This window comes from Misgurnus anguillicaudatus, chromosome 18 (genome assembly GCF_027580225.2).
Source record: "Misgurnus anguillicaudatus chromosome 18, ASM2758022v2, whole genome shotgun sequence".
In the NCBI taxonomy this organism is placed as follows: domain Eukaryota; kingdom Metazoa; phylum Chordata; class Actinopteri; order Cypriniformes; family Cobitidae; genus Misgurnus; species Misgurnus anguillicaudatus.
In genome coordinates, this window is record NC_073354.2 from 27,553,734 (window position 1) to 27,581,207 (window position 27,474).

The 27,474-nt window shown below is 35.0% G+C and overlaps 1 protein-coding gene and 2 long non-coding RNA genes across 4 annotated transcripts; all 3 read right to left on the minus strand.

Moving 5' to 3' along the window:
• Positions 1-315: 315 nt before the first annotated feature.
• On the minus strand, positions 316-7,472 carry LOC129430024 (adhesion G-protein coupled receptor F1-like). The gene is made up of 6 exons (XM_073855396.1): positions 7,267-7,472; positions 6,968-7,155; positions 6,707-6,877; positions 4,590-5,915; positions 2,581-2,625; positions 316-345 (listed from the first exon to the last, which is right to left on the minus strand). Exons 1-6 carry the CDS (start codon positions 7,325-7,327, stop codon positions 316-318), a joined length of 1,821 nt encoding a protein of 606 aa, XP_073711497.1. The 5' UTR covers positions 7,328-7,472.
• Positions 7,473-10,038: 2,566 nt separating this feature from the next.
• On the minus strand, positions 10,039-21,552 carry LOC129429460 (uncharacterized). The gene is made up of 4 exons (XR_012358700.1): positions 21,474-21,552; positions 13,629-13,738; positions 13,142-13,190; positions 10,039-10,120 (listed from the first exon to the last, which is right to left on the minus strand). It is a non-coding gene; the product is annotated as an uncharacterized lncRNA (long non-coding RNA).
• Positions 14,187-16,082, minus strand: LOC129421841 (uncharacterized). Of its 2 annotated transcripts, XR_012358699.1 has the most exons (3): positions 16,051-16,082; positions 15,777-15,924; positions 14,187-15,045 (listed from the first exon to the last, which is right to left on the minus strand). It is a non-coding gene; the product is annotated as an uncharacterized lncRNA (long non-coding RNA). The 2 variants fall into 2 exon arrangements; XR_012358698.1 differs by lacking the exon at positions 16,051-16,082 and having other exon boundaries at positions 15,777-16,040.
• Positions 21,553-27,474: the final 5,922 nt, after the last annotated feature.

Consider the following 27,474-nt stretch of genomic DNA (forward strand, 5'->3'; position numbering starts at 1 on the left):
AAGATATGAGATATCATTCAGCAGCGATATCAATTAAGTGCAATCCTATGATTTAAAACATAACCCTTTTATTATTAAGTATAAGAAATTAAAATTAATTAACTCATCACATGTTTAAACGCCACAGAGATATCAGAGCCAGCAGTCGATTTCTGATGGGCTTGCCGAGGCGAGGCTGCGCTGGGCGGCGTGTGAGTGGATCTAATGTCAGACGCTCTGGCTTCCGGTATACATTCGACTATGGTGGCTGGTGCCTCTACTTTCACGCTCCTGAGAATAGAATCACTAATAACCAGGGCACTTTTAACAGACGTTTCAGCTGGAATGCTGCTGAGGGGGGAGAATCTGTTAGATAGAAACACAGGAGCAGCTGTGGGTGTCGGATATGATGCTGCCTGACAGTCACCCAGCTATATGTATACATGCAGGCTATATGCTAACACTGGGTGTTTACTGGTAATGAGTCCTTTCACTTAGTAGTTCTATTCAATAATATCAAGAAGGTATTCTAGAGATAAACTAATTAGGTATATTATATCAGTAGGAACAAGATAGTAGTAAAAAAGGATTTAGACTATAAACTCCATGGAGCTCCGAGCTTAGGTCATGCAGCAGCGTTGACGAGAGGAACTGAATTCACTCAACACACACATCTTCACCATTCCAAATGGATATGCACCATTATTGGTGAAGCGATACATTTTTGTTGATTTCAATCCAAGCAAAAAAAAAAAAAACAAAAAAAAGAATACAGGATGAATTTATACAACTGAAAAGATTCAGTCTAGCCTAAAAAAATTAGCACTGTCAATACATTTTGTAAAAATAAATACATTTTAAGAAAATACACAACATTTGATTTAGAATTGGAGATTAAGTTAACAAGGTTATCACAAGGTTCAGTAATGATTTGAGAGTTGAAAGGTCAGTTACATAAATGCATTTTGTTTGTTGGTATCAAAGTGAAAGTAAACTTGACGTGTTTAGCTCATATTCGAAATGTGACCTCTGCATTTAAGTAGTGAACTCAAGCACTGCAAGTCATGAACACACATACACCCGGAGCAGTGTGCAGCTATCATTGGGTACCTCAGTCACAACCTGCCAGCTGTGAGACTCAAACCTGAGGCCGTCGGGTTACAAGCTTGACTCTCTAACCATTAGGTCAGAACTGCCCTCCAACATCTATTCCAAAAGCTCTTTTCTGTTCTGTTCATAAAAGTGCACTAGTGGCACTTTCTTGTGTAGCAAAGACTTTAAGTTATGTGTAGAACTTAAGCTTAAAGGAATAGTCTACTCTTTTGCCATATTAAACTATGTTATTACCTCAACTTAGACAAATTAATACATATCTATTTTTTTTCAATGCGTGCACTGTACAGCGCATCGTCAATGTGTTAGCATTTAGCTTATACCCATTCATTCCTATGGTACCAAACAGGGAAGCCACCAAACACTTCCGTGTTTTCCCTATTTTAAGACTGTTACATGAGGAGTTATACCAGTAAGTATGGTGCCACAAAATAAAACTTTTTTTTGGTACCATAGGAATGAATGGGGCTAGGCTAAATGCTAACACATTCACAAAGCGCTGTACAGTGCACGCATTAAAAATAGATAGGTATGTATTAATTCGTCTAGGTTGAGGTCATAACATAGTTTAATATGGCAAAAGGGTAGACTATTCCTTTAACCGACTTAGAACTTAAAGAAACAGTATGTAGGATTGTGGCCAAAACTGGTATTGCAATCACAAAACTTATGGCCAAAACTGGTACTGCAATCACACAACTGGTGGACAATAAACAAAATGACAACATAAACATCAGTTGAGGGCTGCAACTCCACTTTTTAAATGACAATATCCTGGCCAGACCACTGTTGTCAGTGTTATAAGTATTTGGAAGGAAAATGATTTCTTAATGTCTAGTGACATATCAGTGCCATTTTATGATTAATTGATATACATTTCCTACATACTGTTCCTTTAAGCTTAACTTAGTGAACCAGTAAAGACTGTGACAACTAGCCCATATTGTCCCCTAGATTTATCTGCTCATAGACATACTGTTAATAACATGATTTAAAGTGCATTATATAATAAAACTAAAAACTACTTCATGTATTTATCTCAGAACATAAAAATGTTCTCTCACAGCAGAATCAATCAGTGTTTGATGCAGTGGAGCTGTCAGAAGATGAAGATGATGAGACACTTCTTGCGTCATATATACTGTTCACATCTGGAAATAGTTATCTGTTACTTAAGAACTGTTGTGTTGTTTTTAAATCTCCAGTATTTTTTATTTTTTGCATACAAATGTAAGCTTTATGTATATTTGGAGAGAGAGAGAGAGAGAGAGAGAGAGAGAGATTGTGTACACTTACATAAGACAAAAACTCCACTTTCTGTATTAGTGCTCTGTAATATAGAGTTAGGGTACAGATAAAGATAAACCCTATACATTACTGCAGAGCATAAATTAAGATTCACGTTATTAACTGTAGGAATAATGTTGAGCAAGAGGTCATAGAGATGCAGTCCGCTTTATGCAGTGTGATTTATATAATATAACTTACCCTGGTACTGAGATTCTGTAACAATGTTTGCAGTGACTCTTGGACCTGCAACGAAAAACCATGTGTCACCAAGACTTAAACATCATTTAACATGAAGTGGAAGATGAAACAGGTATTTAATGTAATACAATGTTGTACTGTATTTAGTGACATCAGGCAAAAAAAGTAAAATCCAATATTTTGATTATAATGTTATATTGAGTATATAATGTAGAAGAATCACAAGAATTTTGCAAAACACACAGCAACAAAATAAAGTCCTTTCTAACCTTTCTGTCTGAAAGTGTTCCAAACACCAAAACAAAAAATCCCTGTTGAAAGAAGTGTTACAAATACATAAGATGAAAACATTACACTTAGCTGCTGTAAGTCAGTTGTTAAATATGAGTTTTAATACATTGATTAATATGTTATTTAAGGAATAATGTACTGTACTCAAATAAAATCTGGCAGGGTGAGTTTAATTATTTTTAATGACTAGCAAACATTACTGCTTATTACACAGCTATGTCATATGATACCTAAATAGACACAAAGTATTAATTTTAGATTTTAGAAAGTATAGGTATCAAAAAAAAACAGGGATAACCCCCCCCCCCAAAAAAAGAAAAAATCTAATAAACAGCCCAAGGCTGGGTTTCCGGATAACGATTAAACTTAGCACTTAAGAGCGCTTTCTACGAGCTACTTAACGAACATTCGTTGTTTATGCACGTGAAACGATTGCTCGCAGCTGGGTTTTAAGTGCTACTTACGAGTCGCTATCCGTTTGTCAAGTGTTGAAATGTCACCAATAGAATGACTCGAATTTGTAGCAGAAGCTTGTTTAGGCTAATGATCTTTAGCCGATGTGCACTAATATTTTTTAGAATATTTTTTATTATTGTTCAATGACCTTTTAAATGGTTTAAAATTGTTCATAATGAAATATTCTTTTCCGTATTAGTTAGGACTCGTCCCATTGCTAAATACCTTCTGCATTTTATATTATAGTTTAGATTAATATTGTTATTTGTTGTTTATCTATGTTTATTTATTATTGGGGTGGTTTCCCGGACAGGGATTAGCTTAATCCAGGACTAGGCCTTAGTTTAATTAGGAAATATAACTCGTTTTAACAAATATGCCTTACTGAAAACATTACCTGTGTGCATTTTGAGGCAAAACAAAGGGCCCTGATGTATTTTAAGATATGTCAGTGCAAGTTGTTGTCAGTTTGGACAGCTCTTAAAAATGTTTTAGTCTAGGACTAGTCTAATCCCTGTCCGGGAAACCGCCCCATTATGGATTAATGCATTGTACCGTAAATATTTGTTTGGTTTCTTTAATCAGATGCCATACCCTTCAAAACATTTTTTTTACTTTAGCCTAGATGAATTATAGCAGCAATTGGTAGGAACCATTTTTTAATTTGCTAGTACCAACTTTTACCAAAAATTGTACCAATACATTTTCTTTCTTTATTAATTTATGTTAAGTCATTTAAATTTTATTTCACATTTTAATTTTAAATATATTATATTAAAGTAATTTAAACAAATAAACAAAGAAGAACCCCAATAAATAAATATACATTTAAAACACTACATTGTCGTTATTGCAGGAATGCAATTTGCTGGTTGTCCTGCAGGTGACCTTGTAACTCTGTTGTCTTACGATGCACTTATGAATTAACGATTACTCCAGAGCACTCATAGATCTACGATGATTTTCAAGTGCTACTTAAGCTACGAAGCTTTTGGGAAACGGCCCGTAATTCTAAGATAATTCGTACGATCGTTTTTACGATCTACTTAGCCTTACTATGCTTTTGGGAAACCTGGCCCAGTATCATTGTATTTTGGATATGCTGTGGTTAATGACAATTATCGAACCATGCATAAAGGATGAATATCAGAATTAAGTATTGCAAAGAGCCATGTAATAAATATATAAAGTGCTGTTGGAACAAATACAAACAAAACAGACAGTATCAATTGTAAATAAATATATCAAAAATAAAATGGTACCTGCAGTGAATTGAGGATTGCAAACATCATATGAATGATCAAGCCACGTGACACCATGGTTCCAATCCCTAATCCCCATGTTAGACCAAAGATAGGAGTCAGAATGGCCACACATTGTACAATGACCACAAGAGTGTGTTTCTCATGTGCACCAATCCTTCTCATCCGCATCACAACCACAATCAAAACCAGGAGGTTAAAGCCAACAATAGTCAAAGCTGGAATCACAAATGCCAGCAGGGCCTTAGATTCATACCAGTTCAGCCAACATGCATTTTCTTTTGTGATATAGTGTTGAGGTCCAGCTGTGGATGCGACAGTAATAGCCGCTATGAGCAAAGGTGCACAATAACCAAAAGTGAAGGCAATGACCATCATATTAGTCTTTGACATTTGAGAAAAGACCGTGATGGTGCGGGAAAGAAGCAAAAGTGCTGAAATGAACATCCAGAAGAAAACAGCCAGGTAAAAAAAGTGCATGAAGAAAACTACTGGACTGCAGCGACCCACTGAGATCGGCTGCTCTTGGTCTGCAATTGCAGCTCCGATGATAAAACAGGTGTCTGCGATCAGCAGTGACACAGCGATGTTGACTATTGAGACGTGACGCATGTACGACGTGTCATTTCTTGTTGCTGACTTCCATACGATCGCCTCAATGAAGAGGCACAGAAGTAAGCTGGCTAATGAAATAGCTACACCAATGTATGTTATATAGGCTAAGGCTGGGTTATCAACTGCAAACGGTGACATCAGGATTGAAAAAGACGTTGTGTGGTTGCATTCACATGTAACTGTTTTATTCTCAAAGCGCTTGACTTTACATCCAGTGGAATCCCATCGATCCAGAGAAAAGTTCCAAAAGACACACTGAGGATTTGTCAATGATGGATCTGTAGTATCGAAAGTAAATGAAATGTTGTTAATTGTTTCATTTACTCTAACAACAACCACGTCTCCATTGATGATGTTTTCTGATGTCTTGCTGTCATTATTAGAAGTATTTCGAGTTGGTAAAGCATTGTCAAGGTTTGTGAAGATTATAATGGTTATGAGGGTCGGTTCAAGAACACTTGGTATCACAATCTGAGTAGTTGAGTTTGGCAGTGAAAATGTTTTAGTAAATGAGTTTGTAATTGTTTTTCTATGTAACTGAATGGAGGTTTCCTTAATCATATAATCATCATTAGAGAGACGATCACTCATAGTCTCAATAGCTTGAAGAAGATCAGTGCTTTTGTTTTCTGTTTTGTTGTCACTGTTCAATTCTGTCCATGTGTTTTTAGATTCATCTGATAAAATGATGTCCACTGTTTTAAGAAAATCCTGGAAATTAAATAAAAACTATGATTAGTACAATGAACAAAACAAATAAACAAACATGCCAATGTGTGCAATATCTAAAAGTGCAATAAAAATGTGGCTGTCCAATTAAAACACAATCATTTGAATTAGCCACAATTTAATAGAAACTATCAGATTTTAATATCTTTCCTGGTATCACATTATTTGATGGTTCCCTGTGACATTCTGTTGACTATAAAGAATGTTTCATCGACATGTCAACTAACTTCCATTACAGTATTAGGAGACTAGATTTTGGGCCTAATTTGCACCAACAGCAATTGGTGGACCATGGCCCAATTCAAGGCTTGTGGCAAATAATTTTATAGCCAGTGAGAGCATGCAAGCTTCAACCAGACGCTTCAAATCAAACGCTAATATGCATTTAAAGGTGCAATGGGTACATTTTAGGAGGATCTATTGATAGAAATGCAATATAACATACATAACTACGTTTATATACGTTGTATAAAAACCTTACATAATGAAACGTTATGATTAATTTGCACAAAATGAGACGTTTTTATGTACATCCACCATGGGTCCCCCTACATGGAAGTCACGATTATGGATTGCCATTTTTCTACAGTAGCCCTAAACAGACACACAACTCTACAGAGCCTGTTTCTATGTGGTCTCAGACGATGCCGTTTGTATTTTGACGGCTACCGTAGCTTTCCTTTCATGATGGGTAAAGAGGACAACAGACATAAATTTGCATAAAAGAAATATATAATCCATGGTACATTTACATAAAAACTACATACACATACCTCCATCACAGGTTGACTGATGGTAATAGTTTGTGAGATACTAGCAATTGTGTTAAGTATGTCAACAATGGCTTTGACAGTGTCAGCAGATTGTGTTATCACAGTATTATTTTGCACTACAGTGTTACGGAGATCTGTCATAAACACTGGCATCTCATCCACAAACAAAACCTACATTACAAAATAAGAAGACAAGTAAATACTAGAAATATTTATAATAGACATTTTTCCATTTGTGAAGCAATATGATTAATAGATTACATCATATCTCCTTTCAAGGTCTTTGAATGCTTGAAGAACACAATCTCTCTGTAATTCTGCCCATATTTTTGCGACATTTATCTGTTTACATTCATAAGTTATGTAGCCTTCCAGGCCTTTTTCACACTGGCCCGTAACATTGTCACCTATATTTCCAACTCCAAGCATGTCATTTATACAGTCATACTCTGAAATTTGCAAATATTTAGGTTTAGAACGATATTAAGTCATTTATTTATAATATAAACAGAATAACAAACTAAATACTGAATGTAGAGAAAGAGAGATTTAATGCTCACCATTGACTGTCTGAACTTGGACTGTCCTCCTGCTATAATCAAAAGTTTGTAATTCTGGCATGTTCTTTAGTTGGCATGTAAAGATTTCTTTAGACCCACAATTTGTGCTTAAGATTTTATGTTGTAAAGTGATGCAGCCAGGTCCTAATTGCAAAAGCAAATGAATAAATAACACATACAGTAAAATAGGATTCCACAAGTGAAATTATTTTTTAATTTGTTATTCGCACAATGAGGAAACGCAGATTATCATATAATATCACATTTAACACCTAAAACAGGTGATTAATGACTGATGATTAATTTATTGCATTACAATCTTTTCTATTTTCATAAAGCTGCAATCCATAACTTTTTTGGTACATCAGTCTTAGTCCCTTTCACACATACAGTCTTTACTGGTAATTTACTGGTAATTTACCAGAATTACTGTGTGAAAGAGGCTATTGAGCACATAGTAGTAACTAGTAGTAGTAGTATTAGTATCATCATATCCATAGTAATAAGCTAGTAATAAGTTGGGCTGTTAAGTATGGTTTCACATATAAAATGTCAGTTTGACACCTTTTTTAATTGTCATTTATAAATATTTGGGTGTTTGAATGAGCAATTTCATTTTGATCCATACATAACTAAAAGACAGTAATATTTTAGTAGTGAAATGAGGTTGCACATTTGCACATTTTCTGTTAATCCCATAAACCCTCTTTTCACTACTGAAATATAACTGTGTCCTTCAGTTATTTGACAGATCAAACTGAAATTGCTGATCCAAATGAAAATCATGGAAATTGTCAGGGGTGCCCAAACCGCCTGTACATAAGTAACCTGCAGTTATATACAGCTTAAAGATACAGACTGTAGTTTTAAACTTTACTTGAAATACAAGCTGGATTTTGAATCCTAGAGTTTCAGTGTGAACTCTTGGAACCAAATGTACTCAAATTGGAACTAACATCACACAAATAAAGCAACATCTTTGTGTCTGCTCAACCTGAATGTATCACTACATCACCAGCAGAAATCCCAGACCACTCAATCGTGTAACCATCTGCACAGCATGTCAGCGGGACAGTCTGGTCTTGACACAGAAGCTGCACATCAGTTTTGTCCACTTTAATATTAGGTTGTGGTTCGATAGATACTGATTGCCACTGAATGTAATGTATTGGGAAGCTTTGTATGATACATGAGTATCTACCTGCAAGTGAAAAAAATCAATACATATGTATTATTTATCAGTCAATCAGATTAAATCTACTCAGTTTGGTTCATTGAAGAATTTTTCAATGTGCACTTAGGCAGTTATACTATAGTATTTTACTAAAACATTGGTTTTATCTCCTTTTAGAAAAAGGGAGGCTTTATAAGACTTTACTGACAGACAAAGATCAATCCTGTAACTCACCACTGTCACTTTCACTTGCACCTTTTACAATAAGAGTGCTACTGATCTCATCATTTGTAATGGTGTATTTTGAACTGTTTCCTGCAAGATCTTTGTCATTCACACTCCATTTCATTGTTCCCATAACAGAATTTGGACGCATACACCTCAGTTCCACATCTTGCAGGGGATAATATTTATTTTTGGTTGTCAGGATTTTTTCCTCTAAAAATAAAAGCAGTACAGCTCATCTCACCTTTCTTGTTTTTTAACAATTATTAATGCTCATAATAATATTAGTTAAGTTAAATACATTTTAATGAATCATGAATTGAAAAGTAAATATTATGTGACACTGAAGAATGTGCAATAAACACCATAAAAAACAAACAGCACAGAGTTCCAGAGGAATTTAAAAATACAAATGTTTTAAGATTTTATACCACATTCAGCAAAAGCATCCTGAGCTAAAGGGATTCCTTCTGCTGCTAGGATGTTGAAGACTTGTATGTTTGCGGCTGTAACATCCATATTGCTGTTGGTTGTATTAATCGTGTAGTCTGCTATAATGCTACCAGACCTATGGAGAAAAACACAAACCATGGCAGTAAGAAGACACTGGAACAAGAGTTAAAGACAACAAAGGCACATTTCCAGTGACATTCGAGTATACAGTAGATTCTAGACTTTCATACCTGAAGCCAATGACATTTACTGAACCTTGAATGTAGTTAGGCAGATTCTTGTAACTATTTTCAATCTGTAAAAAACAAAAGCACTTAATGTACACTGAGTTATGTAACAACAACAAAAAAGGCAATGAATTTGTATATGAAATATCCAATACTCACTGCGGATGTAATGAGATCTACATGGAATATGAACTTTGCATCCGCTTTGTTAGTGAGACTGATGTCAAAAATAAGATTTAATCTCATTGACATATGCATAACTGCAAACAAAAATGTTAAAATAAAACATGCACATAGTAGCAACAGGATTAAACAACAATCCTCAATGTCAAAACCAAACATCATCATTAACATTGGAACAAACCCATTTAAATGACATTAAGAACACAAACATAACGAATTTATAATCGTTTTAAATTCCTTCTAAACTTTTTCCTGAAAATGTAATTTTGGAAAAACACTTTAACAGAGCAATTATTATAGCCTAGTTTGCTTTCCCGAGATGAATTAAGTAATTTTTAAATGTTTTGTTTGTGTTATTTCTTTATCAATTCAACAAATACATTTTTTTAAAATTAGTTCATGGAATTTTAAATTAAATCATTAAGCTTGACATTCATTGACATTAAAACAACTGTAAAATGTACTTAATGGTGAATAGTTAAATATTATACATCTCAGTATTTTTACAGTATACCTGTTGATAGTGGTTGTATTGATTTAAGTGTGTCATTTGTTTTTGTCGTCGTCGTCGTTATTGTAGTTGTTGGTTTTACTGAAATTGTTGATGGTAGTGTTGAATTATTTATTTGTATAACATGTAAAAATTACTGCTTATTCAGTAATGAGTTAAAATATTAAACTGTTTACTTTGTGCACATTTAAAGCAATACTTCAGCCAAATAACAAAATTACTCTATGATTTACTCACCCTTAAGCAACCCGAGATACAGATGTCCAAACACATTTGGAGTTATTTTAGAATGTCCCCGCTCCTCCAAGCCTACAACGGTAGAAAACAGGGACCAGGGAACAACCTCCGACGTCAAACCCCAAAAACGTGCATCCATCCTTCACAGAAGCAATCCACACGGCCCCAATGGGGTAAATAAAAGGTCTTTTGCGGGTAATCGATTAGTTTTTGTAACAAAAATATCCATATTTTAAACTATAAACTATGAAATCAAGCTTCTGTCAAGATCCCGCCTTGGACTCATATTGGTAACCAACAGGCACGTGCACACATAGACATCAAAGGGGGCTTGAGCACCTGCCCTTTTAATTCCTGGAGAGAAAGTGCCCTTTTTTCTCGGGTGCTTTTTTAAAAAAATAATATGATCTTTATTCATATAACAACTGATGTCTGTCTGTTTCTTGTGTTTTTAACTTATTACTTATTTAATTTAATATTAATTCATTCAGGAAACATTTAAATGAGATTTAAACTCATAAAAAGAAAAATAGCGCTTTTTGTGGTACACAAACGGTTAACAGATGAGTCCCGCCTCCAAAACTCACATCGCTAATATGATTGGCTTTATCTTTCTTAAGTCCCGCCTCTCTAAGCTACTTCGCTTTATGATTGGTTGGTCTTTACTGGTGTATTGTAGGCTGCATTCGTGCTTGTAAGAAGCGCCAAAACTCTGACAGTCCGAATGAGACGCGATATGCAGGCAGGTTACCGGTAAGTGACTGAGGAAGAAAATATTCTTATATTAACAGTTTTATGCACAAAAATGGGACACGTTGTTACACATAACGATTCAGGGACATTGTTTTCCACGGCAATCCCATATTAACCTGAAGAGTTGCAAACTTGTAACCGTATAATCGTGTATGTAGTTTAACAGACTGCTCATAAAATAATAAAGCACAAACAATAAAATAATTGCAGAATTGCAAAAAAACTGCAGTAGTAAGCTTTTTTGTTTGCGTTTTCTGTAATGGCTGTTAAATAAGTATAATGTGTTATACTGGAGTGATGTAGTAGATTGGGGAGAAATCTGATGGTTCAGTATTTTACTTGCCCAGTCAGAATTTTCACTGATGTTACAAAAAAGTAAAATATAAAATACAAATAAAATAGGCCTAATCTATATTTGTTGTTTCTGACATGTGTAACCCTAATAAATATGAAACCTAAGATTAAAGGTGCCATAGGAGGTGTTGCCATAATATGTTAAATTGTTCTTTGATAATTCCATAGAAGGTATGGGGCTTTATGAAGTGCAAAAATTATCCAGAAACGTTTTTACATGTCCATTTACAACCCTAGAATTTGTCATTTGAATGAAATTGTCTATTTTTGCCCTATTTGAAAGGGTCATGAATAATAATGTTGAGCTCTGCTCTGATTGGCTCTGCTCTGAGGCTCATGCCAGAAGCTCACATTGTAAACAGACCTTATGTTGAGCCCTTATCAGACGAAAATACAGATTTTGAGTAACAACTAATTGTTAACTAATAGAACTTTAGCTAAACGTTAGCATATAGCATTTATTGGCATGTATCGCTAACTCAGAAGTCACAACTTTGTTTTTAGCATTTAAACAAATTTGTAAATTAATGTGTAATTTAATGTTGGGGCGTACACCTCGACTTACATCAAGAGTCTGTCCCCCTAAAATTAGAAATCTAAATTGGTGAATTTAGAAGAAATCTATACAGATGCAAACAGATGGAGGATACACTATAAAAATTTAGTAAATCTGAGTAACTGCATCTGGTAAATAATAAATAAAACTGAGTAGAAATAAGTTAACATGAAACATTCAAAATTATTTTTAAGTTGCTGTATTTTGTTAATCGTTTTTGCAGTGAATTTTTTTCAGTAAAGTTAACAAAATAGCAGCAACAGCCCTCTTCAGTTAAGAGTGCATATTTATGTTGATTTTAAAGTGTTGTGTATTCTGATTACACCAAAATAATTAAAATGATGTAGTTAGTGCCTTGTGCAAAATAAAAAAACAAAATTAGTAAAACAAGCCCCTCTGCTTGATGCAGTTATTTAGGTTATTCTAAATATTTACTTGAAACAAGTAGCATAGAAAATGTTTTCAAAACATGCACATTGTCGTGTAATGGTTTCCTTTGCTGCTCTATAAACCTAGCATACTAAGGAGACCATGTTTTCTGTGTGAACTGATTATTTTGTAGACATCTTTTGAAAATGAAGCAATTGCGTGAGTTTGAGGAAGATAAAATGAATTAACTTTTTAAATAAATTTTTTAAAAAGGAAGTCAGAGTTGCGTTAATATATATACTTTTTTGTTAAAAAAAAGAAAAAAATACATAATTATGAGAAGTGCCCTTTATTTCACTTGAGCCCCTGCCCCTCAAAATGTCTGTGCACGTCCCTGGTAGCCAATGCTCACTATGCTAAAACTGTTTTCACACAAATTCAAGATGATGTCGTTACTGGAAGCTATAGTTATTACACTTTATAAAGTTTAAAATATGGATATTTTTCTTACAAAATCGCATCGATCACTGGCAGAAGACTTTAAACCCATTGGAGCTGTGTGGATTACTTCTGTGGAGGATGAATGCACTTTTTGGGGGTTTAAAGTCAGAAGTTGTTCCCTGATGCCCGTTTTCTATCGTTATAAAGCATGGAAGACCAAGAACATTTACTAAAATAACTCCAAATGTGCTTGTCTTTAAGATGATGGACATATGTTTCTCAGATTGCTGGAGGTTAATTAAATTATTGGGTAAATCAAATTTGATATTAGGTTAAATTTAAAACATGTTAGATTACTATATAAAGATTAAGAATATAACGGTGAATCAAACCTGTGTCTTTTTTTATTATATGATGCTGTAGCCAATCTGTGTAACTAAACTGCAAAGAAATTATATTTCATTAAATTACTTTCATTTTTATTAAGCATTTAAGTAAGCTTACAGTTATTATTGCTATAGACAAAGTTAAACATTTATTTAATATGTAGGGGTGAGCGGGGAACAAACTAATTTAGGGCAGAGTAATCTGTGCTTTTGGTCGTTTTCTCTTACTGTTAAAAAAAACGATTTCCTGCTAATTCTAAAAATGTTTTTTTTTTCAGTAAGATACTAAATAAAACAGTGTTTTGTAAAAACAATAATTAATCTACTTCAATATGTTTTGAATGGTCAAAACCAAAAAGCATTTGGTTGTGCCCCGCTTTCTCCTTTCCAATATCAGCATTTAATCTTTAATAAAGGGTAATCTTAGATTAATGAAATTGCCCAGAATCTGTTCATTTTAATTTTTAAGGCTCGCTTATAAATGTTGCTTTACCTGTGAATCCATGTGTGTTTCTGGGAAATCAAGTGTTTTTACCACACAAACATGCATAAGCAGAATAGCCACAGTCAATCCTATGAGGTACTTCCATGTTTGTCCTGTGTCTAAAAATATTTCTCATCATTTAATAAGCAGAGGTTCTTAATCCAGCCATATCAATACATTTAACTTCTACATACTGTATTGCCAGATCAGATTTTTTGTTCAGACTACACTGAAAAAAAAAATCCTTTCAATTTACGTAATTTTAATGTGTACATCGGTCCCACATGATCCGATTGTTTAAAACCAAAATAATTTTCCTCAAATAATTTTTATGTGTCAGACCAAAACATTTTAATTATTTTAAGTAGTCTAATACAAATATGTTGACTCAAAGTGATATTTCTCTTTCCTATAACACATTTATTTTGTAATGTTTAAGTAATTTAATTATGTAAGGGGACTAGATTTTCATCTGTAATTCCAACATGCTTTTTTAATGCTTATATTATGGGATTATGTAACTCTAAAGCAATTTCATTATGTCTCTGGCACCAGAATAATCACCCATAATTATCCAAATGTTATTTATTTCTTTTTAAATACAAAATACATTTGCATTGGCATAAAAAGTGAAGAGTTTTGTACAAATGTTTAGTGATATTGAGGCAAACCACTGCTTTCAGATCATCAATTCATTTAAATCACTACACATTAATTCAATAACAGTCAATAACTATTACAACAATCAGCACATGCAGTACATACATAAAGGGGCAATTTCCCAAACAGGTTGTAGATTAATTCATGACTAGGCCCTAGTTATATTAGGATGAAACTGACCCAAATGTTTAAAATAGTTACTATCACAGTAGATTTAGAAGTGCTAAAACACAAACACTGCATTCCAAAGAGACATGCAAAACAGTAAGTACTATTATTTTTAAAATGGATTTACAAACTGGAAAATATCAATCCTTCAGAAAGTCAGAGCTACAGCATTTGTATAAACTGTTAATCATAGATTCAACAAAAACAAAATACAACAACCATTTCCAAAATCGACTCTGAGCAGCAAACGGTTAATGTATTAATAAGAGAAAACACTTAAAACAGATAAACAAAGTCAAAAATGAGCAGCACAGTCTTTCTGATCCTTTCACTGAAAGAAACTGTTCGTTAAAGTTACTCTCAATGCAGTTCCATTAAAATCTTTTGGATTTCCTCAAAAATAAAGCGGAGATCAGGATAGCTCAGGTTTAAGGCATACATCAGCTCAAACAACATGGCATGATGTTGCAACACCTTCATGCCTTCCAGGACTATACAAAGATCCTCTTCTTCATCACAAGAAGCATGTTGTTTGAGAGCACAAATCCCAACAGTGGTGTCTTCAAATGACCTCACTGATGCTGACTTCATCCATGCCCTGTACAAAACAAACAAATGTAGTTAAAGAAACAGAAAAAAGGTTACCGTTACAATAAAAGTGTCATTGGAAATTAGTACAATGCAAACAAATATAAATGTAAGTATACAGACCCATGTGCATTGCCACAGCATGTTACAATTGGTTACAAATATATGGGTTACAAAGCAAGGCAGCTGCACTGTCCACTGCTCTGTGTGTGTGTGTGTGTGTGTGTGTGTGTTCACTACACTGGGATGAGTTAAATAAAGAGGCCACATTTCGAGTGTGTGCTACCATACCTGACAATCACAGCAAAAGTGAATTCTCTCATTTTCTCACTCTCATGTTGTTACAAACCTGTATAAATGTCTTTGTTCTGATTAACATGAAGGAAGATATTTATTTTGAGAAATGTTTGCAACCAAACTGTTCATGAGCCCCATTCACTTCAATAGTATTATTTTTCTCCACTATGGAAGTGAATGGGGCTTATGATTGGTTTGGTTACAAACATTCCTCAAAATATCCTCCTTAGTGTTCATCAGAACAAAGACATTTATAAAGGTTTGTAACAACATGATAGGGAGTAAGTGATGAGAATTTTTATTTTTGGATGAACTACCCCTTTAAATCTTCCCAGGTGTTTTAATGACCCGTGTGCCAAAAGATGTTGTAACTAAAACATACTAAATGTTCTGTACTTCCAACAAGGTTTACACATTTTATGTCTATGAATCTATATTACTTACATCTGTCATTTGATCATTGATTGTTTGAAGCCTTTTTGCTAGCTGTCCTCCTTTCTGATAGAAGAGTTTCATCAGGTTTTTGGATTGGAGGTCCAGGTGACACGCAGGAACATAAGACAGTAGTGATTCTTTCAAATTCAGCATTTATCTGAAAACAAATTAACCAACCATTGTATATTTGAGTACTGCGAGTCAAAGAATAATAATTGTATATTAGTTACAAAAATAAGATTTAGCTCCTAACAGCAGTACAAAAGTGAAAGAAATGACTTACCAATGCTGTGTAGCGCATGCAGGATGATGGACCTATAAGATAAGGTGACCAGATTTTTTAAATGAAAACCGGGGACATTTCCTAGTTAAATGGTGAAAATATCATAAAAATCTGATTTGTTGTTATCTATGAATTAAAAAAATGGGGACATGTTTTTTTTTCTTTTTTTTATTGTTGTGGGTTCAATGCAAAAAATGACTTTCTTCTTACTTAATAGAATTTTTGTCTTATTTTCAGTACAAATATCTAAAAAGTCTTAAAACAAGATGCATTTTCTTGATAAGCAAAATCTAGCTTTAAGACAAAAACAAAAATAAATAAGTGAATTTGTGCTTAAAACAAACAATATTTTTCTTGAATTAATTTTTTTGCTTTTTTTGTTTTAAGCACAAGTTTGATATTTTGGTCTAAAAATTAGACTTATATTCTTAGGTCATTTTGCCCATCAAGAAAATGCATCTTGACTTAAGAATTTTTTTGGTATTTGTACTGAAAACAAGAGAAAAATACTAATAAGAAAGTTATTTTTTGCAGTGTTTCTAATTCAATAAATTGAACAATTTCTGTAGTCTAAAAATCTATTTTCTCCTGTTTTTTTACACAAGAGACATACCTCATCAAAAATGACTTCTAAGGTACTACTTCAGCTGATTTCATAACATTGTAAACGTGAAGAACAGAAGGAATCATGCAAAATGTAAACATATTTAGCCTACAGAAAACAAATGCTCCGTAACGTACTGTGATCAGTTCACTTCATTGGTTTATTACCTTAATTTAACATGAGTAGTTATTACCTTAAGCCCCCATAACTTTAATTGTTTACATATCTTATGATAACTTGATTGATGATAATGACGCTCTCTCTCATTGCATGTGTCTCGCACTGATCTATATAAATGACTGGATTGCGCATAGAACGCTTAACGTAACAGCGTGAGGTGAAGCCAGCGCAGAGTTCGACCCGCCATCTTGGTATACCCAACCGGCAGAGGGTGTCATTGACTTCCATTCAAAATCATGTTTTAAATTCACCCGCTTTACAGCGTATCAGTCACGCAAGAATATTTTTAGGATATGCGTACGTAAATTAACTGTTAATTCTGGTGTTATTTGCAATGTTTATATTTTAATCTGGCGGGATAATGGATTTATAAAAAACCGTTAAGGTGAGTGTGTCTGCTGCGTTCTGTTAATGACACGGGTATAAATAAAGTTTTTTTTGACATTCAGCTACACGGTCAGCGTTATTTCTCTAAATAAGTTTAGGTAACTTGTAAGTTTAGATAACATAAAACCAGCAAATTATTGCATGAAAATACGGTACAAAGTATGATTATTTATATAGATTTCAGAATGAGCACGTTTGTCATTAATACTAAATATGCTGTGGTCTGTCCGCTGATCTGATACTGTAATGAAGATGAATGTATAATAACTGATTAAAAACTAAAATGTACAACTTTCAGTAAATAACTATGTACATGCTTAGGACGTTTGTGTTGTAATAATGTACAGGGTTACTTCAGATATAAAAACGAAGACTTGTAAAGTGATGTTTTATCATTAAAATCTGATCGCGTCCATTGATTTTATGGAATGTTTGGGTATACCAACATGGCGGCGTGGTGGCTTCACAGTTGTGACGTCATGCGCAATCCAGTCATTTATATAGATCAGTGGTCTCGTTGTAATTTCTTCATCGCTAAATCAATGGCGTGCGCAAGTAATAAGTAGCTCGCGGCCCCCTCTGCTGGTGAAAATTATCATTACATGATTGCTCCGGTCTGGTACTACAAAGGCTACATGTTGATCGGGTTTTTCTGTGTTTTTGCTGGTTGTTTTGGACATGCCGTAAAACGGGGACATTTCCGGGGACAGCTCCAGTCGGGGACAGAACACCAAAAAACGGGACTGTCCCCGGAAAACGGGGACGTCTGGTCACCTTACTATAAGAGGAAGTATTCAGAGGTGAAATCAACACACAACCTCAAATGATTAAGACCACACATACACAGAGCAATAATGAAATAAGTATTATATCTGTCATAGGACGCAATTTTGGACAAAATGAGATCTTAAAACAACAAGGTTCTCTTCTGAAAACGTCAGCTTTAAGGTGTGGCACTATAAAGCAATTTTTTCAGTTAATATACCAGACGTCACGCGAGACATTTAAAAAAGCTTTTTCTAATAGAATCAAGTGTTGCTCGTGGCTTAGCGAAGTCACGAATAACTGACGCGGGTCTGTTCATCTGATTAAGCAGACCGTTTGTTTCATACGCAATGTCATTATTAATGTAGTTAATTGATATCATCTGGTAAATTACTTACATGGATAACGTTACTCTGGACAGAATAACTTTTGGTTAGCGTTTTATTTGTCCTGACAGGTTTCCATAGAACAACTGAGTAAAAAGTGCCTCAAGTCAACTCAAAGCTGACAGTTTTCAACTCAGATAAAACTACCAAACGTGAAATAACATTAAACAGCTGACGTTTTTAAAACGCTGTGTTTTTCTTTATGAGCTTGACTGACTTACTCCACCAACCTCCTCCAAACTAATATTTACTACAAGTCATTGCAATGGCTACATATTGTAAACAAAAAAATAGTCTATCTAGTGAAGATATATCACGTATGAAGCGAACATAAATAAATAATAGAACTTACTTTAATAACGTGGTGTCCGTCTGAGAGAGTTCTTCTGACTGACTGGCAGTGACTGCTGTGCTTAGTCTTCATTTTGGCGCCCAAAAAAACGATCTTTATTCTTCTTTTATGGCAATCGATGTCCTTCTCAATGAGCTATACTGCCCCTGCTGCTCAGGAGGTGCCGTTTTGTGTCCAAACCCAATTTTATTGTTTTAAGTATTCAATTCAATCAATTTTAATCAATGTGAGAATAATGTGTTCATTTTACATTCAAACAAAACATTTTCATCCTAATCAATTAAATTATGTTTACACAAGGAATATAAATATTTTGTGTTGCATATACATGTTTATTTTATTTAAATTCAAAGACCCACCAAGTCCATTTTTTTCAGTGTACACTGTAAAAAAAGTCCGTAAAAATTTCAATGTTATTGCAGCTGGGTTGCCGGTTATTTACCGTAGATTTACATTTATGTTATTTACTGGCAAGAGTTTGTTCAAAGTTAAATAAATTTTAAATATTAACAAGTCTTTATCTTTACAGAATAAAACTATACAATAACAGCCTCGTGCAAAGCATTCTGGGAACCAGAAATCATCATCAACCTTTTTCTGTTTTTTGCTTCATATTTTGTTTCCCAGAATGTTTTGCTTGATGCTTTTTTAGTTTTACTCTGTAAAGACAAAGACTTGTAAATTTTAAATGTTCATTTAACTTTGAACAAAATGTTGCCAGTAAATAACATAAATTTAAATCTACAGTAAATTACCGGCAACTCAGCTGCAATATCTACGGATTTTTTTTACAGTGTACAGTTACTTTGGCTTGAACAGCCACAATGGTGATTATAGATGCAAATTTCCATAGATTCACTGTGCATGAAACTTTAAAGCTGTAGTCTACGATGTTGAAAATCGGTCTAGAAAGCCTGAGACGGTTAGTAAGTTTTAAAAAACTCATCCCGCCCCTCTGTGCTACCTGATCCCTCCCACTGGGAAACGACCTGAACAACGTCACTCATTCAAGCTGTGATCACCGGTAGTAAACATCAGAACAGAGATTTACCGAGCAGTAAACAAAGGCTTGAAGGAATGAACAATTACAATTATGATTGTAATTGACGTTATTTACTTTCACAACAACGTTTGGCATACGTTTCCCCTCATGAGCTTCAAGAAATGACTTTATAAATATAATTATTTTGACCCGTGATACGCGATGCTAAACGGCCAACATTCCAATGCCGACCGGCAGCATCGGCATGTTGTCAGACTGATAATATCATATTTATGTAACACCTCACACAATCTTTGTAAATATAATTATTTTGACCCGTGATACGCGATGGTAAACGTCTAACATTCCAATGCCGACCGGCAGCATGGGCATGTTGTCAGACTGATAATATCATATTTATGTAACACCTCACACAATCTTTGTAAATATAATTATTTTGACCCGTGATACGCGATGGTAAACGTCTAACATTCCGATGCCGACCGGCAGCATCAGCATGTAGTCAGATTATAATACTATTTATGTAACACCTCACACAATCTTTGTAAATATAATTATTTTGACCCGTGATACGCAATGCTAAACGGCTAACATTCCGATGCCGACCGGCAGCATCAGCATGTAGTCAGATTATAATACTATTTATGTAACACCTCACACAATCTTAGTAAATATAATTACTTTGACCCGTGATACGCGATGCTAAACGGCTAACATTCCGATGCCGAACGACAGCATGTACTCATAAAAAGATATTTATGTAACACCTCACACAATAAAAGTATAAATAAGTGCGTACCTGTTCAACAAAAGTCTGCCGTGTCGGCGTCGGTTTTCAGCCCCAAATCTCCCTGAAGCTTCAACGGTCAATGGCGGACCATATATTGATTCTACTTAGAGTCCGGCGTTTTTCAAATTTTTTTAACCTCTGCTCTTTCTTCAACAGACTTCCTTTTTCTTCCAACCTTTACTGTAGGGACAAGCAGGGGCTGCTTGCTGCTGTCGTTTAGTTTTTTTTCTATTAGTGAGAAGTTGCTGCTTCGCTAGCTACCATACACTGACAAAAATTTCATGTCGCAGGCAGGAGAGGGGCGGGGTGGTGTGTGATGGGGTGGAGACGCGAGCACGAGGTGGATTTTCAAATGTAGCAGACATTGGATGAGAGCAGTTAACCAATGTAAGCTATCCGGCCGGACAGTTTACATTGGTCAACTTATCTGCTACCATACACCCAATAGACTGAATGGATTTTTTTTATTCTTTTTTCTCTTCATATTGTTAGGATGTTACTGTAGAACCATAACCAGCATCTAAACGAGGTTATTAATAATGAACAATCTTTGAAATCGTAGACCATAGCTTTAACAGTGCATTTTTCATTACAGGGCCAAATCTCCAAAATTTAACAATAATTTGTTAAAACTACATGTAATACAAAGTAGTGCAAGGGATATAAACAGTGCTTGTGAAACATTCAAAGAACATAAAGTAGACTTTCATTTTGCAACAAAATGTCATCCATGAAAGTTGCCTGAAGTTTTGTACATGGTGGAAGGAAATTGGTACAGTTCCAGCTCCAACCAAAAATATCTAAACCAGCTAAACAAGTTGAATAAACACAAGTGTGTTGGGTAGGGTTAAAGCTAACAAGAATGTTTAAAGGCTTTTTTAAAGCAACAACATTTCTGCCCTATGAAGGCCATTAGGACCTTGTACAGACTTGTAAGTAAATGTCATTTATCATACCTTGAAGGGTCATTTTTCTCTCTGAAGTATTTAGGACAAAATAGCTTTAACGTTTCTTCAAATTTTACTTTTACACCTGTAAAAATGTACAGTTACATCTGGATAATTCAGAATCAATTTCATTTAAAGATTCTAGTACTAACCTTAGTAAACGCTGACAATTTAAGTGCACATTAGTTACCATGAGACATTATTATTATTAATGTATTATATTACATCATTCCATTAAACATGTCAATTCTTTATCATTGTGATTACAAAACACTACAAACATTACATGTGCCCTGTTCACTGTAAGTAAGCAATAAGGTACGAGAGGCTGTGCTGTATCGTGAATAAGTAACGGCTGAAGGGCGTTGTTAGGCACGACGCGAAGCGGAGTGCCTGCAACCCCTTCAGCCGTTACTTATTCACGATACAGCACTTGCCTCGAGTACCTTATTGCTTTTATAAAACGGTTACCACACAATATTAAAGTAAAAAATATATTACTGCAACTTTCATGAAGTTAAATTAATAAAAGCATTCCTTCCGCTAGAAAAAATAGTCCCTGACTGCGAACAACAACATGAAATTTCAAATAAAAACAACAAACTGTTCTCAGACTTTGTCTCATTATATGTTTATGTGTTGCTAAGGGTGTTGCTAAGGGCGCAGTGATATTAAATAGAACCGTTGGGTGAAGCGGTCATAGCAGTGTTTTATTGTGAATAAAGCACACCTATTGACCAATCAGAATCAAGGATTGGAACTAACCGTTTTATAATATCTCAATAAACTGTTGTTATACTGTAACTTACTACTGTAAAAATAACTCGGGTAGAGTAACCATCTAAGTCACATATCCACAGAAATTATGATAAATTAGTGACTTATAATTACGTCAAAACATTTTTCATTTTAACATCACAAAAGAACATATGAAGAGTTTCATTGCAAAACGAGATAACCACCGTTTTTTAATTGTTCAGAAATCTTGTGTTTTGGTTGTGCATTCCAATGAATTTCAGTTAAACTGCAGTTGGTTTGTTTTGATTTAAACCTTCATAACTTAAAAATACAGCTAAGTAGCACCATAGAACAAAATAATAACATGATAACACAATAATAAACATGTTTTGACAAAAATGTTAAAAAATGGATTTATCTCATTTTGCAACGAAACTCTTCATATATAAAAGGAAACTAATGCCGAGCACTCTTACCTGAAGTGACATCATATGCTGACCTGTCTTCTGTGGACTATTTTTGTTTCCTTGTCAAATGATCCACCCACAATACCACAGTTTCTTAAGAAACCTGTCAGGTTTGATTCCTGGCCTTCCAAATATAATTTATTTTAGGGGCTAAATATCATAACTATGAAACTGCTACAATCACTTTATTTATCATCTCTTACCTGTCTCTGAACCCTTCAGTCTCTCTATCGCTTTCTCCGCCTGTTTTCTAGCATTTAAAAAAACATTATATCCATGTATGAAAGCAAACTAAAAGGTGTTTATAGTCAGAATCTGATTAGTGCACTGGGTTTGTTAAATGTGATGCGAGGTGTGTTTGTTTGTTTGTTTGCATGTGTGTTTCCATGCGTAGGGTATATGTGATGCCTATGTTTACAGAAATTTTGTGGGTAATGAAGTAGAGAAAATGTGCACAGAAACTGTAAGGTGACCACTTATATAAAGTTGCTGATTGCGGAAAGGAACAATATTCATGAACTTCAACCATTAACCTGTAAGTAGGTATGATTCAAGAAACCTCATTTTTACGGTTAGCTTATTAATGTAAGATAAGCTAACCAATTTCCATTGTTAAGTGTTAACTTCTTAATGCAGAACAACTGGTTCTTGTTGATAAACTATTCATATAATTTGAGAAGGCGTTCGAAACGATGACCCTCGATGCTTTCTGCCACCAGTTCACAGAATTGTGTCAATGCTGTTTACAAATACAAAATAGGTTTGTTGTGATATATTATTATATTAGCTAATATTAGGTTATGGAGGATGCTCAGTCAAAGAATGCTGTGATATGCTTACAGGGCTCTGCAGTGCGACTATTTTAGTCCCATTTGTGACTGGATATTAGTCTGTAAAACCCTGAAAAACTATTAAGGGGCACTATGCCACTGACTCGTTCTAATGCATAACCCATTTAAATACAATCAAATAAAAACCTACGACTCCCATATGCGTGTATACATGTTACTGAGCGGCATTCCTACGAGAAAGGAAAATACACGCCTAAACAGACTAAAGGAATCGAGTTAGAAAGGTGACGCTCACTATTGTTGAGTGACGTCCAACAGCTGTACAATCCCATATAGAAATGTAATATATGACAAATATGTCCCTATATCAAAACCGATCTTGGCATATATGCTACATACAGTTGTGTTCAAAATTATTCAACCCCAACTGAAATTGATTGTTTTGGCCGGTTTGACATTGATTTTGATCATTCAGTCATCCTGCTTACAATTACATCAAAGAGGCATGTGTAGGTCAGACAAATATAACATAACATTTATAATGAAATAACCACAAATGTCTTTTCTGTGCTCACATCATTTTCAGTTTTATTCAACCCCCAAGTGACATTCAATCTTAGTACTTAGTACAACATCCTTTTACAGTTAAAACAGCTTTTAAACGTGAAGCATAGCTTGACACAAGTGTCTTGCAGCGATCTACGGGTATCTTCGCCCATTCATCATGGGCAAAAGCCTCCAGTTTAGTCACATTCTTAGGGTTGCGCACTGCAACTGCTTTCTTTAAGTCCCACCAGAGGTTCTCAATCGGATTTAAGTCTGGTGACTGCGATGGCCACTTCAAAATGTTCCAGCCTTTTTTCTGCAACCATGCTCTAGTGGATTTGGAGGTATGCTTGGGATCATTGTCCTGTTGAAAGGTTCTGGCATGGAGGCCTTCAGTACGCAGGGTGCGCCGTATTGTCTGAGCAGAAACTTCAGTACCCACATCTGACAAATCTTTTCTCAGTTCCTCAGCAGTCACACGGGGACTTTTTTCCACTCTACGCTTCAGATAGCGCACAGCAATCGCAGTTAGCATCTGTTTTCTGCCACGACCAAGAAGCGTTTCAACAGTGCCCTTTGCCTTGAATTTGCGAATGATGCTTCCTATGGTGTCTCTTGGTATGTTTAACATCTTTGCAATCTTCTTATAGCCATTGCCCTTCCTGTGAAGATTAATCACCTCTTCTCTTGTCTTCCTGGACCATTCTTTTGACTTCACCATGTTTGTAACCACACCAGTAAATGTTTAGAAGGAGTTGAGTATCACAGTCATTTTAAAGCTGCCTAATTGGTGCTTATTAGGCTTTATTGCTGTTCCCTGACATCCACAGGTGTTTTCAATACCTGATTGAAAACACTTCAATGAACCTCTGTTCTTCAGAGTGGTAGTTCTTTAAGGGGTTGAATAATTGTGTCAATGAAGAATTCACAAAATAAACATTTACTACTATATTACAAAACCAATTGATGTCATTTTAGTTGCATATGGTTCTTTAAGAGGTCATTGTAGGATTTCATTCTGAATACAATTACAAATGTACACTAAATTCCCTAAAACCCTTAACAGCATTGGGGGTTGAATAATTTTGAACACAACTGTATATATGCAATATATTAATATCACATATATAGATCCTCTGGATATATAAATATATATGTTTAAAACATATATGAAATACTCATATTAAAATGTATATAAATAAATTAGTATCACATATGTAGATCCTCTTGATATATGAATGTATAGGTTTAAAACATATATGAAATACTCATTTCAAACGGGTCAAACGGGTTGACACGTATGGTCAGGTTGCGATGTTGGCGTTTTCTCATGGTCTTGTAAATAGTATGCAATATAGACCCGTTTGCCACTGAACCTGCATTAACGACGACAGTGGGGCTTCAGGCCTTAGTCAAACGGGTCGACAGGTTTCATTTTCTGTTAAAGATTGGAAGGTGACCCTTAGTTACCATATATACCTTCGCATTGGGCCCCCAATTTGCAAAATCCTCAACTGTGGATAATATAATTATGCCGCAATAGTTAGTCTGTCTGGAACTAAGCTGATTTAAACCACATCACTGTGTGACACTTGCATTACATGTGAAAGGCCCCTACGCTAAAATGATTTTGTTTTTCTCTCCCTGTCTCGTCCTCGACGCCGAGGACAATGAGACAAACAGACCCAGTTCCGGTAGATGTGAAAGTCGGCACACCTCTGATCTACTGGTCGTCCTGGTCAGTTTTGCTGTGTGCTTTGGGTCATTGTCATGTTGGAAGGTAAATCTTCTTCCCATTGACAACTTTCTGGCAGAGAGCAGCAGATTTTCCTCAAGAATTTGCTGGTATTTTGCCCCATCCATTTTTCCTTCTATCCTGACAAGTTCTCCAGTCCCTGCTGCAGAGAAACAACCACATAACATGATGTTACCACCTCCATGCTTTACTGTAGGGATGGTGAGCTGTATTGGATTTTCGCCAGACATATCGTTTGGCGTTGAGGCCAAATAATTCAATTTTAGTCTCATCTGACCATAACACCTTTTTCCACGTGGCCTTAGAATCTTCAAGGTGCGTTTTGGCAAAGCTCAGTCGTGACTGCATGTGGCCTTTCTTGAGGAGTGGCTTTTTTCTTGCAACCCTCCCATACAAGCCACATTTGTGGAGAATTTGTGATATTGTTGTCACATGCACTCAATGACCAGTCTTTGTCATGAATTCCTGCAACTGCTTCAGAGTTGCTGTAGGCCTCTTGGTAGCCTCTCTGACCAGTTTCCTCCTGGCTCTTTCATCCAGTTTGGAGCGACGTCCTGATCCAGGGAGGGTCTGTGTTGTACCAAATACCTTCCACTTCTTAATAATAGACTTCACTGTGCTTCTAGGCACTCATAAAGCCTTGTAGATGTTTTTGTATCCATCTCCTGACTTGTGCCTCTCCACAACTTTATCCCAGAGATCTTTTGACAATGCCTTGCCACCCATAGTTGATTGTTTTCTTCAGTTGCACTACCAAGGACTGAAATGCTTCAGGAAAAGCTTGTTTCATGCTGAGCTAATAAAAATGACGACAGCTGATCACAGTTGAAAGTCAATTGGCTTTGTGTGCTATTGAGAAGGTGATTAACTACACCTGGTTGGGTTTACAAGTCATTTTTTGGAGGGGGGTGATCCTTTTTCCAATTCAGTGATTCTGTTTTTTATTTTGTAAGTTGGTATTATATCTTTCACTTGGATGTTATAAGTTGTAGGTACAGCTGAATGTAACGGAAATCGCTTTTGTCTGTCTTCGGTTCGGGCTGCGGAGCAACAGGATGTGAGTATTTTAGGGGGGGGGTGATTCTTTTCTATACCCACTGTATATCTCCCAAGGGTTTATTTTATATATATATATATATAAAATGTGTATATTTATGAATTCTTATATGGGTTTGTATGTTACAACCATATAAGATGGATTTTTACATGGTACTGTATGCTCTAACCATATGGTTACACTTTTTATTGAAATCTACATTTACAATAGGCTACACATGTAACCAAATGACCAAGATTCACTAAAGAAACTAGTTGGGTACATGTGTTATAGTTTTGAAATGCTAAAAATCCAACTATATTATGCATGAAAATTGATATTTCACCACCATGTACTTTATGCAACAGTATAGCAACTCTTGTTGAATGTTGCTTTTAAACATATTAAAAATTGTGACATATATTTTTAACCTTTAGGCCTAAAAGTAATTTTTGGCCCTATCAAATCCATAAATATATGACATTTTTCTTATATTTACGTAACATACCAAACACTAACCAAGCTGTGAGCATAAAAAATACTGTACTCTTGGTGTTTTGGATTTATTTTAATTATAAAAACTGCTGATCTGAGCCACCTCCAAAATGTGGTTTTATATGAAATACAAATTCTGATACACTTTTGTTCCTAAAAGGTGCATATTAGTACCCCAAAG